The 12,371-nt window shown below is 41.4% G+C and overlaps 1 protein-coding gene across 1 annotated transcript; it reads right to left on the bottom strand.

Annotated features, from left to right (window-relative positions):
* Positions 1 to 2,446: 2,446 nt before the first annotated feature.
* LOC118425162 lies at positions 2,447 to 8,944 on the bottom strand. Its single transcript, XM_035833988.1, has 11 exons — positions 8,856 to 8,944; positions 8,083 to 8,321; positions 6,980 to 7,091; positions 6,337 to 6,527; positions 5,764 to 5,842; positions 5,101 to 5,339; positions 4,822 to 4,933; positions 4,158 to 4,348; positions 3,777 to 3,867; positions 3,138 to 3,184; positions 2,447 to 2,849 (listed from the first exon to the last, which is right to left on the bottom strand). Exons 1-10 carry the CDS (start codon positions 8,917 to 8,919, stop codon positions 3,150 to 3,152), a joined length of 1,353 nt encoding a protein of 450 aa, XP_035689881.1. The 5' UTR covers positions 8,920 to 8,944; the 3' UTR covers positions 2,447 to 2,849; positions 3,138 to 3,149.
* Positions 8,945 to 12,371: the final 3,427 nt, after the last annotated feature.

Below are 12,371 nucleotides of genomic sequence, written 5' to 3'. Positions count from 1 at the left end.
TTCGTGTGTGAGAGAGAGAGAGAGGGAGAGTTCTGCTTTTTTTTTATCGGAAACTGAATATAATAATCCTACATACATACATGATCAACTTTTTTTATAGTTCTCGTTTTACTTTAGGTTCTCATCTACATACAGCTTTTTTTCTTTATTTTCATTTTCAATAACCAACCACTTCAGACCAAGCACAGTTACTGTTATAGAAAATTAGGTACACAAATCCGCCTCTCCCTATCTAATCTTAAAAAAAACTTCTTCTATGCTTGTTTGATATAAAAATTAAACAAAGCTATTTGTATATATATACTTAATATTCATACGGCCAGATCCATTTCGTTGCCCCTTTAATAGTTATACATCCAGCCGTCCTGTCACACTGAAACACTATTAAAAAATCACAAAATCCCATGTAGCTGCAGCAATTTTACTTTATTAGAATGAACAAAGAAAAAAACACACTTCCATAACATCGCAAGTCTCAATAAAAGACAGCAGATCATGAGCAGATACAGCAATGCTGCTAACAGCGTCAGTATTACAGATTTCATAGTTACCATTGTTTTCATTGTTGTTGAAAGACTGAAAGAAACGACATGTACATTTTATCTTACGTTTCACCATCTCAGATTTGTCTGCAACCGCCAATGAATCGGGGGTTCGTACATAACAGTAGTTCAATAGTAATTCAAGTCTTTAACAGTTTTCTTTCCGTAATCTTTACCATAACCGCCGTGTTTCTTCAATCATTTTACTGCCTGTCAGCAGACAGGATAATGGACAGATCCTGATCGAACGTATATCGAACAAATAGAACAAGGTGGAACCCCGTATTCTATTTCGAACACCTAGAACATGATCGAACAGGGGGCGGGGCTTTGGGAGCGGTCCATTGTGAATGACATGCCTGTTTACTGTGTTGATATATTTCAAGTTCTTTCCATATCTCAAGCTCTTATTCAAAACTTTCTTTAAACATGCTTCTTATGATAACATGGTCGTAAAAATCTGCTTACGTCATTGGTGTACAGTTGAAAGTCGTTGAACTGTAATGGAACGTAATGCCAATGTGGTCTGCCCTCACAAATATGTGTTTCATGAGATTTTGATATGAATTTCAGAGTATATACCAGGTATATACTTAAGGCATTAACTCATTTTCTTTCCTTATTGAGTTAAACGACTTTGCAACTGTACAGACTTGGGTCTAACTTCACTTATCGTTACCTATGGATATGCGGATATATAAGTAATAAATTTTAATTCTAACGTCGGTTCCATGATGAACATCAGCAAGCTCTATGCGTTTTACACGTGCTTTAAGATACAAGTGGTAGAGTAACAATCTTTAAAGACATTAAATTGCTGTTAATGCTAAACGCATCCTGTATCTTAATTTAATAATGTTCCAATACTGTTTTCTGTCTTTTGATTCTGATAGATCCAAACCGTTCTCACGTGTTCTTACTACATTTATGAAGAACAACGCAAATTCAATATCAAAGTAGACGAAATGCTCTAGTCTGGTTTGCACGTTTTAGGTATTTTGTGCGTCTTTCTGGTGGTGTTCGTTTTTCGCTGCTTGGCCGTACCATGAGCAAGGAATGAAGAAACGCACACAACTAGGACGATGTGCATAATACCGAAAAAGCGAAGCAAGTCAGTCATAGATCTGCACCGAGATTACATAAGAGGAACATCATGGTGTTGTTAACGTGATGTCATCACTGTTGCACAGTCAGCTGGTCGCCAAACGCAAGTTTCAGGTCTTATGTTTAAAGCTTGTAGAGTCAGAGTTTTGAATATGCTCTATTGTAGTATCCAAGGATGTGAATGTCTATAATTGTGGCACAGCGTCTACCTCTATGACAGAATCACTAGCCCTACACTTGATACTGTATTAGTATCTTCCAAAATTCAGGAGAACTCGCAGTCTGAATGTTGCCAACTTTTCACCAAGCAAGATTGGTATGATATCTGTCATTAGAAGGACATTGTGTGCCTGTATGCAAATAGGTATTAATAAGTAATAAAGCTATGCGTATTCTAATGGCACAGCGTCTACCTCTATGATAGAAGAATCAACGTTCCCACACTTGATATCTTTTACAAGATGACTTGACAATCCATATGTTGCCAACTTTTCACTATAAGTGAACCTGATTTGATTTTCTGTCATCAGAAGGAAGTTGTGTGCCCGTATTTCAAAAAGCAATAATAAGTAATAAATCTATGCATGTACTATTGGTACAGCGTCTAACTCTATAACAAAAGCACCGTTTCTTGCTTTTAAGGAGAATCTGAATGTTGCCAACTTTTCACCAAGTAAACGTGGTATGATCTTACAACAGGACACTGTGTACCTGTGTCTACGCATACTCTGTCACCATTCCAGACCCACACTTGGTTTTTGATATCTTCCTAGAATTCAAGAAAACTCAATATTATGTGAGTGTTGCCAGTTTTTCACCGAGTAAACTTTGTGTGATTCTGCCATTAGAAGGGCATTATGTGCATGTAACTAAGTACTACAGTAGATAAAAATGAGGAATAGAACTGTAAATTTACTATTGGCACAGCGTCTACGCTGTCTATGACAGAATCACTATTCCTATACTTGCTATCTTCCAAAGATTAGTGAACTCACAATCCGAATGTAGCAACATTTTCAGCAAGTAATTAAAGGTATAAGAAGGACACTGCGTATTTTTATTAATATAAAGCCGACTAAATTATAGATTAAACGCGCAGAATTTTCAAATGTTTAAGCGACAATAAAGAGCTGTGGTGGCTGCAGATGAATCTGCTGCAAATCCTCTGCAGTTGGACCCAGAATCCTCGAGGTCCTCCTTAAACTGTATGACAAAACAATGACAAATAAGATTTGACCTTGTAATTAGACGTCGCATTTTATTATACATGGGGAGATTCTTGCTTTCTTTTTAAATCATGTGAAAATTAATGATATCGCTGATGCCATCCAAAAAATATACTTGCTGTGGCCTAACTGTGGTACGTGACTGAATATAGCTGTTGCTTGAGCCCTTTATTTTCATTGTGAAAAGCAATTAATTTCTATAAGAATAATCACTTAATGTGAATGGCCTTTTGGAACAATTTTGCGCATATTACCTACAACGTACCCACAATGGACTTCACAGCTCGACATGCACCACTCCTGGTCCCGACTCTGCCAGAAAATGGTAAAAGGAGACTGAATCAGTGAAACTCGACCACACACTGTCCTCGTGGAACACTCTGGATATGAGAATTGGTTTCTACCGTAAAAAACAACAGAAGAGATAAATTAGACTGCACAAAGATATGAAACGACCTGATTTTGCAAGGAAACTACCAGCAACTCATTCAACGCTATTTGACGTAACGAGATATAACGATAACTTCACAGTCAGATTGCTGCCGTCGTCATTCTCCCTCGAGACACAGACGGAGAGACAGAGAGACAGAGACAGACAGAGAGAGACAGAGACAGACAGAGAGAGACAGAGAGAGACAGAGAGAGAGAGAGACAGAGAGAGACAGAGAGAGACAGAGACAGAGACACAGACAGAGAGACAGAGAGAGACAGAGACAGACAGAGAGAGAGAGACAGAGAGAGAGAGACAGAGAGAGACAGAGAGACAGAGAGAGAGAAAGACAGAGAGACAGAGACAGACAGAGACAGACAGAGAGAGACAGAGCCAATGAGAGAGAGAAAGAAAGAAACGGAGTCCAAGCAGTAGCTCTATTTTGATATTTTCATGGTTGCTCCTTTAACCTACCTTTGCCGTCGCATTGCGGGTGCAGCAGATGCATTGTCTTTCCGGCAGGCCAGCAGTGTCCACACCATCCACCACATCGGGCAGAGGCAACCTGAATAACAAAAAAAATAGTTGTAAACATTATCATATCAAACATTCCTTTAACACAATTTTAAGAATAAGGAGCAGCTGACTATTACGCTTCAGTATACACCCCAACAAATGTATTCTGATTATGTTATCGCTGGATCTGTCTGTTGACTAAAAGCAAAGCCATTGTTTGCTAGTCAATGCGATAGCATATAAACATTCATAAGCTTTTCATAGATGATGATTTTATGTTAAAACTCTACAACTTTATCGAGGCTTCAAACTTAGTTTCGGCTGCATGGCATGACAAACCTTCCTATCCTTGGAGATGGACATGTCGTTGATGGTCAGAGACTCCGGCCAGCGCTCCTCCATGACCCAGTGGACATCAGGTGCCAGCACGAGTTCCGTCCCAGTCAGATCCACCTTGAACGTGCCTTTAGCGCATCCCTGTTTCCATGAGTAACAGTCGCCAGCGTGCCCGTAGTCTACTTCATTGGGCCCTGTTTTCAATGAAACAGCGAGTCATTAGAAATTCTCTGATATTTTTCCTCCCTCGGCAAAAGTTGAGTAAGTCTTATCAAATGCTATTTCACCTGACGCGTTATAAAAGGCTATCTCACCTGATGCGTTATTAAAGGCTACGAGTATCTCCCCTGACGCGTTATAAAAGGCTGTCTCACCTGACATTTGTAAATTATTTCTAGGCAAAAGTTGAGCAAGTCCACATGACGCTAAATGTCTAAGGGACAAAATTAGTATGTCTATCGGCAAGAGACCTTCAACCTTCTAGTACAGAGTAGATGTAATGCTGCATTCAAAGATTTACTCTTTTGGCTTAAAGATGTGCGGAGTGACCAATGTATCCTCAAGAGTTTGTCACCGATAGGTCTTCAAAATACAACTCTACATATTAATTGCATCTCGGCAGACACAAGCGACGTCTTTCTTGTATGCAAACCAAATGTTGACCTACCAGTGGTTTTGGCAAAGGTGTAGTCATCTCGGATAACCTCGACCCTGCAATTCTCAAACTTGATTCTGAGCTTGCTGAACTTCGTGGTCCCGGCACGGGAGGCATACGGGTCCTGTAAACAGTGAAAATTTAAAGCGGTTTCACATTATGATCGATTAAAAAAACATGAGATTTATTGAAGTGTTCGTTACACAGATATGGTCTAAGGTACGATTTAGTAATCTGGCAACTGCATAGTATCAGCGGTGTATAGCTTTTAACTTTGATAGTTTTACTCACCTGTAATGCGCCTGTACATCGCCAGCCGTCAGCCAGTCGATTAGCAAAGACAATAGCGTAGTTCTGATCAGGACCGGATGGTAGAGTCAGGAACTCTTTCGGGCTCCCTGATGCCATGTCGTGGCAATAGACGCGGAGGGATACGTCCTTGTTTGTTGGGAAAGGGTAGAGTGTGTACTCTGCATCCTCGTACTTTGGATTTAAAGACTTCTTTTCAGAGCACGATGCTGCCTTCTTGCCTAGAATGATTGATTCATGTTTTCATAAGATTTCGCATCTGTCGACAGTTAAATTCTTCTTATCCAATGAAAATACCCATCAATACCTGTCACAATTTTATGAAATAATGAATGAAGAAGACATTCATTGCACTTTTCTGCTCTCACAAGCTAAGTACAGGTGGGGGTGATAAAATTCTAAGTAGTTCTAAATAATCTAAGTACTAGTACTAGTGAAGTAAGAGCACGTTTTCTTACCACTACAAAGTCTAATGTATGCTAGTTTGTACAGGTTCGACTTCTTACCTCTTCTTAAGGAAATATTTCCCTTTGACAAAGAGGAAGGGTATTTGACACACAGCTTTTAGGTGGTCAAAACTAGAAAGTGTTTCAACTCTTTGGCTCTAGAAAACCATTCATTTATTCATTAACGTACTGTACTTACAATGCGGATGCATCAGAAATAGTTTCTTGTCGGCGGGCCAGCAGTGTCCACACCATCCACCACATCGGGCAGAGGCAACCTGAATAGTATGAAATGTTGGGAAAAAATCATAATTATATCTAAGACTTCGTCAACGAGACATTCAAACTCATGTCGCGAGATCGCGTGCCGTAATCGGCAGCGCTTTGAGCTCAGGCCCAAGAGGTCCCGAGTTCGAAACATGCCATGTCAGCTACATGAATGTTGTTGTTGTGATTGTCTATGCAAATACGCTATGTTGTTGTCGCTTTCTACAAGCCAGTCAACAATGTCAGTGGAATTGACAAGAAAAAGTAGAAGTAAAATCAACAATTTTCAAGATTTTGGTTTGCTAATCAACACAACAAAAAGAAATACTGACAAATTGTTTGTCAATAAATCTACAATTGCATGAAATAAATACACCATTCCTTATCAGTGATAGTTGAAAATAACCTGAAACATTTGAATGAGCTTTCTCGAGTTATACCGTGGATCCAGCAGGAAGCTTAAAGTTAAGACCCTTTCACCGAGCAGTAAGCATAAGCGACAAACCTTCCTATCCTTGGAGATGGACATGTCGTTGATGGTCAGATACTCCGGCCAGCGCTCCTCCATGACCCAGTGGACATCAGATGCCAGCACGAGTTCCGTCCCAGTAAGATCCACCTTGAACGTGCCTTTAGCGCATCCCTGTTTCCATGAGTAACAGTCGCCAGCGTGTCCGTAGTCTACTTTGTTGGGCCCTGTGTACAGACGGCAAAACATTATCAACATAAGGTCACCTGAAATCTGTAAAAGTTCTTCCTGTCTCAAAGTTAAAGAAGTCTTCTTTTAACAGCACTTCAATTAGTACATGTAATTGGTACAACTTAAAGATTCACTAAAGATTGTCAATGAGCAAGACACTGCCAACATTCTGAACCTTTTAACTTGATGCATAAGAACGTTTCTGTGTCACGTTGAAGACTTTTAAAGGTGAAACATTACATAATAGTTACATTGCAACTCGACATACAGTCTTCGTTGTACATAACCAAACCAAAAGTGACGTGAACCTTCCAGATGGTGTCGAAATTTCTCCTGTTTGACTTACGCGTGTACACGTAGCGAATTGAGCTGTTGTTACAAATCTGCCATCTATGGTTCTTTAACTTTAAGCAGACAGAAGCTGTGTGCAAACCAGATGTTGACCTACCAGTGGATGTGGAAAAGGTGTGGTCATCTCGAATAACCTCGACCCTGGAATCCTCGAACTTGATCCGGAGCTTGCTGAACTTCGTGGTCCCGACACGCGATTTGTACGGCTTCTACGTAAGCAATGGATTTTTACAAAATGACGCTAGCTTGCCATTAAAGGCAACCTAAGAAATATTGAATTGTTAAAAGTGGAAATATACTGAATAAGGCAGTCTGTATAATATTGACATCTAATGCACTATTTTAGCACATTCACATCATTATTTCATAAATTGAGCCGTTAAAAACGGTGCGGGAACGAGATGCACAAGGATTCCAGATCAAGTCCTTATTTTTTTTGGGGGGGGGGGGGGTACAATAATTAGGAATATCCTCATGCAACTTGTCTCTGGGCTGTTTTTAACCGCTCAAAGTATGAAATGATGATGTAAATGTGAAAATACAGTGCAGTAGATGTCAATATCATGCAGATTGCCTTATTCAGAATATTTCCACTTTGACGCTGTAATATTGCTTAGCTTGCCATTAACTAAATTGATAATCACAAGACAATAACAAGAACTATCTAAACATGATTAGCATGTGAGAAACATTTGCATATGATACTGATGAGTTAGTGACGTTAACATGTTCAACGAGATGTACTGGTATTGAATTGTTCATACTAGTGACGCTGAAGAAGAGTGATGGAGGTCACTCGAAACGTCCGGAAGCAAATCCCCAGTTGTAGAAATTGAGTTGCCTTTATATTTAGATATAATTGTTTACTTTGATGTCTAACCTCCATAAACATGGTAAAGTTCGAAGCTTTTTGGAAATTTGCATCTTTGAGTTTCTTGGTAACGTTATATTTCTTGTTCTAATGTGTCTATTCATTTCATAAACACAGATAGACACAGGCATAAGCACAGATAAACACACATACAGACACACAGACACAGTAAAACTTAAAAGCAATACACCTCCATCACAAAGAAAGCGATGTAGCCATGAGGTTTACCACATCGTAGTGCCATAGACATATGTACTTGCACGTAAGTGACTCTTCAAATGTTACAGTAGAGCGTAGCTTTGTCTTTCTAGCACGTGTTTGCTACCTACCTGTAATGCGCCAGTGCATCGCCAGCCGTCAGCCAGTCGATCAGCAAAGACTATGGCGTAGTTCTCATCAGGACCGGATGGTAGAGTCAGGAACTCTTTCGGGCTCCCTGATGCCATGTCGTGGCAATAGACGCGGAGGGATACGTCCTTGCTCGTTTCAAAAGGGTAGAGTGTGTACTCGCCATCTTTGTCCGCTTTGTTTAGAGACTTCTCTTCAGAACATGACGACGCCTTGTGGCCTAAAACGATACATTTATGCAAATTAGAAGTTATAGGTGAGGACAGCTGTTAGTTTTGTGTGTCTTATTTATCATATTTTCAATGATAAATCATAACAGCCACACACAGAAAAAGCAGGGCCTCCCTTAAGTATCAACCAATCCTTGTCTACCAGTCCACATTGTATACTTAACAGATCATATCATATAACTATCTTATGCCATTATTCTCGTTATCATTTTAGTTATCAAATCATTACATTGTATCATTTTATCACAATATCGTAACACATTATATCATAAGATTATATCATTATCATATTATTACAGCATTGTATACTGGTCGATATCTATAGCTACTTTGATGTTTTTTCACCTAGATAATTGATGTTTCTGTTGCACATGGGCAGTCGTGGTGCATTATGGTCCACGATCAAAGTATAAAGCCCCTAACAGCCTAGCTTTGTAGACAAAGAATGCCAGGTGGCCTTCAACTTTGACGTTAGACCACAACGTGTCACTAATGATCACTAGGGATTATGAATGGCTTATTACTTGCAGTTCCTCCGACAGCCAGTAGGAGGAGTGCCAGCTGGACCCACCCACGCAACTTCATCATCGGAGACACGGCTGGCAGGATCAACCTGGAAGAAAAGACGAAATCTCCTTCAAATTTACTTGAAAATTGAAATCTACCAGCCAAACCTTTTCTGCGTAAAATTTCTTGTAGGTGAAAGTGTTATATAGGATGAAATTGAATACGGCATGTATTATAACCTATAGCTGATACCTCTATGAAATATTTAGAGCTTCCATATTTACATAATCTATGAATAGTGATGTTAACTCTAATGACGCCATTTACTCTAATTAGAATAATGTAGACGATGAGAACCAGACAAGTCTGAAATCAGTCATATTGCCCAAGGACAGAGACACAAGGATAGAGACACTAAGCAGAAGCGACCCTTGCCCTTGCACGTACATACAAGGCCTGAAGGTAAGTCGTTATGTTCGGTAATTGCCCATGACAAGCTTGTCGCAAACAAGAGCTCATCGTCTATCAAACCAATGACCCTTGTCAAATTGCCGGCACCACGTGAAAGAGAAGTTATCAATCTTATGACATGGCAAGGTGGTTCCGCCCTGCTGTTTTCCAAGCCTGACTGTCTGTAGAGCTCAGTCTCAATCTCAATCTCAATAGTGTACTGGACAAAGCCCTCAGTTAGAGCATCACATCCAGGTGGTGAGCTGAGCTACTGTAAAAGTTGGAATTTTCTTGGTGGTTTTACGTTCTCGGTTTTTTTTTACGGTAACCTCAAGATCTTCGCAGCGAATTTAATATTTAAATGTTATATGGCAGTTTTAACCGCGAACTTAAAATTTCCGCGAACACTCCATTTTTTCCTTCCGCGAAATTAAAACCCGCGAACATTCCCCCTTTTAAGGTATTTATTATTGCGATTGTATAATGACAATCATTTCGATTGGGGAGAGAATTCCGTGCAAACGTTGGTAAGAATGTAGGCTTTATAGTTTGACTGCGCGGGTTCCTGACTTCGGTAATGGGAGGGGAATGGCCCTACGGCCTCAAAAGGCTATGGGGGCTTCCTTTTAATACACTAAACACGCCTGCTCCGTCACTTTCAAGAGCAAACATCAATTGCCTGTGCTATCTTAGTGCGTTATGCTTCCATAGATGCCATTTTAAGATTCGGTAGAACAAAAACGGCCCTGGTTAACGTCAGTTCTTTACAGGCCGTCTGGACACAACTGGCTCTTATCCTAGCCTGGTTACCACACCCCAGCCCGATCTCAAAGTATCTATCCATTCTATCGTGCACAATAGATATTTCTGAGACCGGGCTGGGGTGTGGTATCCAGGCTATTCTAATCCGTGCGTCTATAGCTGAGACCGTGACGTCGCCAGCTTTTTACAGCTCGACAAAATATCGCCTATAAGGGTCATTTGGTTACAATGATAAGGCCATGTTGATTTGAATATATAGATGACATCCTCTGGAAACCCTCCAACTGATGCGAGCGTGCGAATAAAAATGGTTTAGCCCATGTTGAAGTTAGTAAGCCCCACAGAATTCACTGTAAAATGTACGATGATAAAAGCCATGCGCATCCACCTAGAACGGTTGTCAAAGAATGGACCCCTCCCTTACTATCAATCTTATGATGCTTGTGACATGTTGTGTCCGGGCTGCGGTTATCGTTTGCTGAGCCGTAATGTCTGGGCGCTCTCCTGACGCCCCCCTTGACAGATCGCCAAAAGAAGATCACATTGTTCTTGCGCATAGACTTGGAATAAGCAGACAATTTTCACTGTCTTTGCGCCTAGTCGTCCGTCTGTCGTTGAAACATTGAAACCCTGCTGTCGTTAGTTTATTCCATGGCTCAATAGAACCAACTTACGCGCCGTCGAATTTACCCTACGTCTGTTTTTGCCCATTTTGGTACCGTGGTGTTATAATTTTTTTCGCGGGTAGCAGAACAACATGCCACGCTGTGCATTCAGTTGCGCGTCGTGGATTCGTCAGGTTTTGTACGGGGTCGTAGAACAAAATACCGAGATGTGCCCTCAGCCATACATTGGTTAAGCTAAGAGCACAACCCACCGCACACGTGTGCAAATACGTGCTGTCTACGTGCAAAAACTGGGCAATCTTTTGGGATCCGTAAATGTTAAGTACCGCCTCCGTACGAACTTGAAGGGAATCAGACAGATTTTGGAGCACGCAAACAAGCCGTAGAATTTTGTGGAAGCAAAACTTTGCGTGCCATCGGGCTGCGGATTCGCCCCCGTATGTGCCTGTCCTGTGCAGCGTGAACGTTTTCAGAAATACGTGGCGGACGTGGCCTCCCCAAAAAACGTACGGACAAATTGCACGTACGGCGGATTGTGCCCTAAGCGTTGGTGGTAAGTACCACCTAAGTACCAAATCCTACGGAATCCAACGAATCTGGGAGAAAAACGTGGCGGGTGTGGCCTCCCAAAAAAACGTACGGACAAAAAAACCCAACACGTATCGCGGGTTGTGACCTATGCCATAGACAGAGCAGCATACCGCGCTGTGCACCTGGTCAAGTTACATGTGAATGTCCTTCCAACTATGACAAGGATAGCCTTTTCGTCTTTGAAAAGTTTGAACAAAATGAAGCAACATGTTAGGGTATTGTAGCCTCATTCGCAGACTTTCCGAGCGGTAGTAACTGTTTATATTTTGGCGGCATCGCTGAGCACCTTGCAACATGGGCTAATGTTCTCTATGCCGGGGAAGGAGTGGGCTGGGAGAAGTACTATACAGCCACCGAGCCGTATAACGAGTGTAGGTGCGATCATAGCTCGTACTTGGGGCAAGTCCCCAACGTTTTGATGGGGCGCAACTGTGCATACCATAGCATCGTCGGGAAAAAGAGTTGTAAAGGAGCTAGCAAGATATCATAAATCAACTCACTGTTGGAAGTGTCGGTCCAGCTGCTGGTTGCGAGGGTTGCGCTACGCACGGTGGCTGGGATGTTCTCCCAGACGTCTTCGCTGTCTCAAGTACTCTCCTGAAGAAGCGCGAAGCGTGGTGCCGACAGGCTTACTTATATTTTAGCGGACTGCGCCTAAGGCGTTACCCGTTTGGATAAATATAACTTTTCCTTTGTACTCGCAGGTGCCCGGATGCGCCGCTGGCGTACAAAAAGGCTGATACTTCATTAAAGTGGGATTGGCGCGAACATGGGATGATGTGGTTGGTGGAGACAACAACCAATTACCATTTAGGGAGCGGTCACATACGTCGCGTAATCCATCGTACGATCACTAACTTAGAGTATGTTTGGGGACAGTCATGCACGTGTCCTGCAAATTTTAGCTGCCTCGCTACACAAAAGGTTGTCTCAGACCCTTGTCGGTGGTTGGTTCTGTCACAGCCTGCTTGAAAGTCCTGGTATGGCTGTATGGCATCAACATCGTACGACGATCCCAAGACGTATGTCACCATGCCCTTAAAAGACTAATCATTTAAAAGAAAAAAAGCTTTATTTCTTTTAATGGATAAAGAGGGCTATTCC

The sequence above is a fragment of the Branchiostoma floridae genome, chromosome 10 (genome assembly GCF_000003815.2).
Source record: "Branchiostoma floridae strain S238N-H82 chromosome 10, Bfl_VNyyK, whole genome shotgun sequence".
In the NCBI taxonomy this organism is placed as follows: domain Eukaryota; kingdom Metazoa; phylum Chordata; class Leptocardii; order Amphioxiformes; family Branchiostomatidae; genus Branchiostoma; species Branchiostoma floridae.
The sequence above is the reverse complement of the archived record's forward strand: the minus strand, read 5'-3'. Positions and strand labels throughout refer to the sequence as shown.

Excerpts from the sequence above, each read along its gene's own strand:
- LOC118425162 (XM_035833988.1), bottom strand. The coding sequence starts at position 8,919 with ATGATGAAGTTGCGTGGGTGGGTCCAGCTGGCACTCCTCCTACTGGCT. Across the intron at positions 6,528-6,979 it reads CACCTTTTCCACATCCACTG|GGCCCAACAAAGTAGACTAC; the intron begins GTAGGTCAACAT and ends GTCTGTACACAG. Across the intron at positions 4,349-4,821 it reads CACCTTTGCCAAAACCACTG|GGCCCAATGAAGTAGACTAC; the intron begins GTAGGTCAACAT and ends CATTGAAAACAG.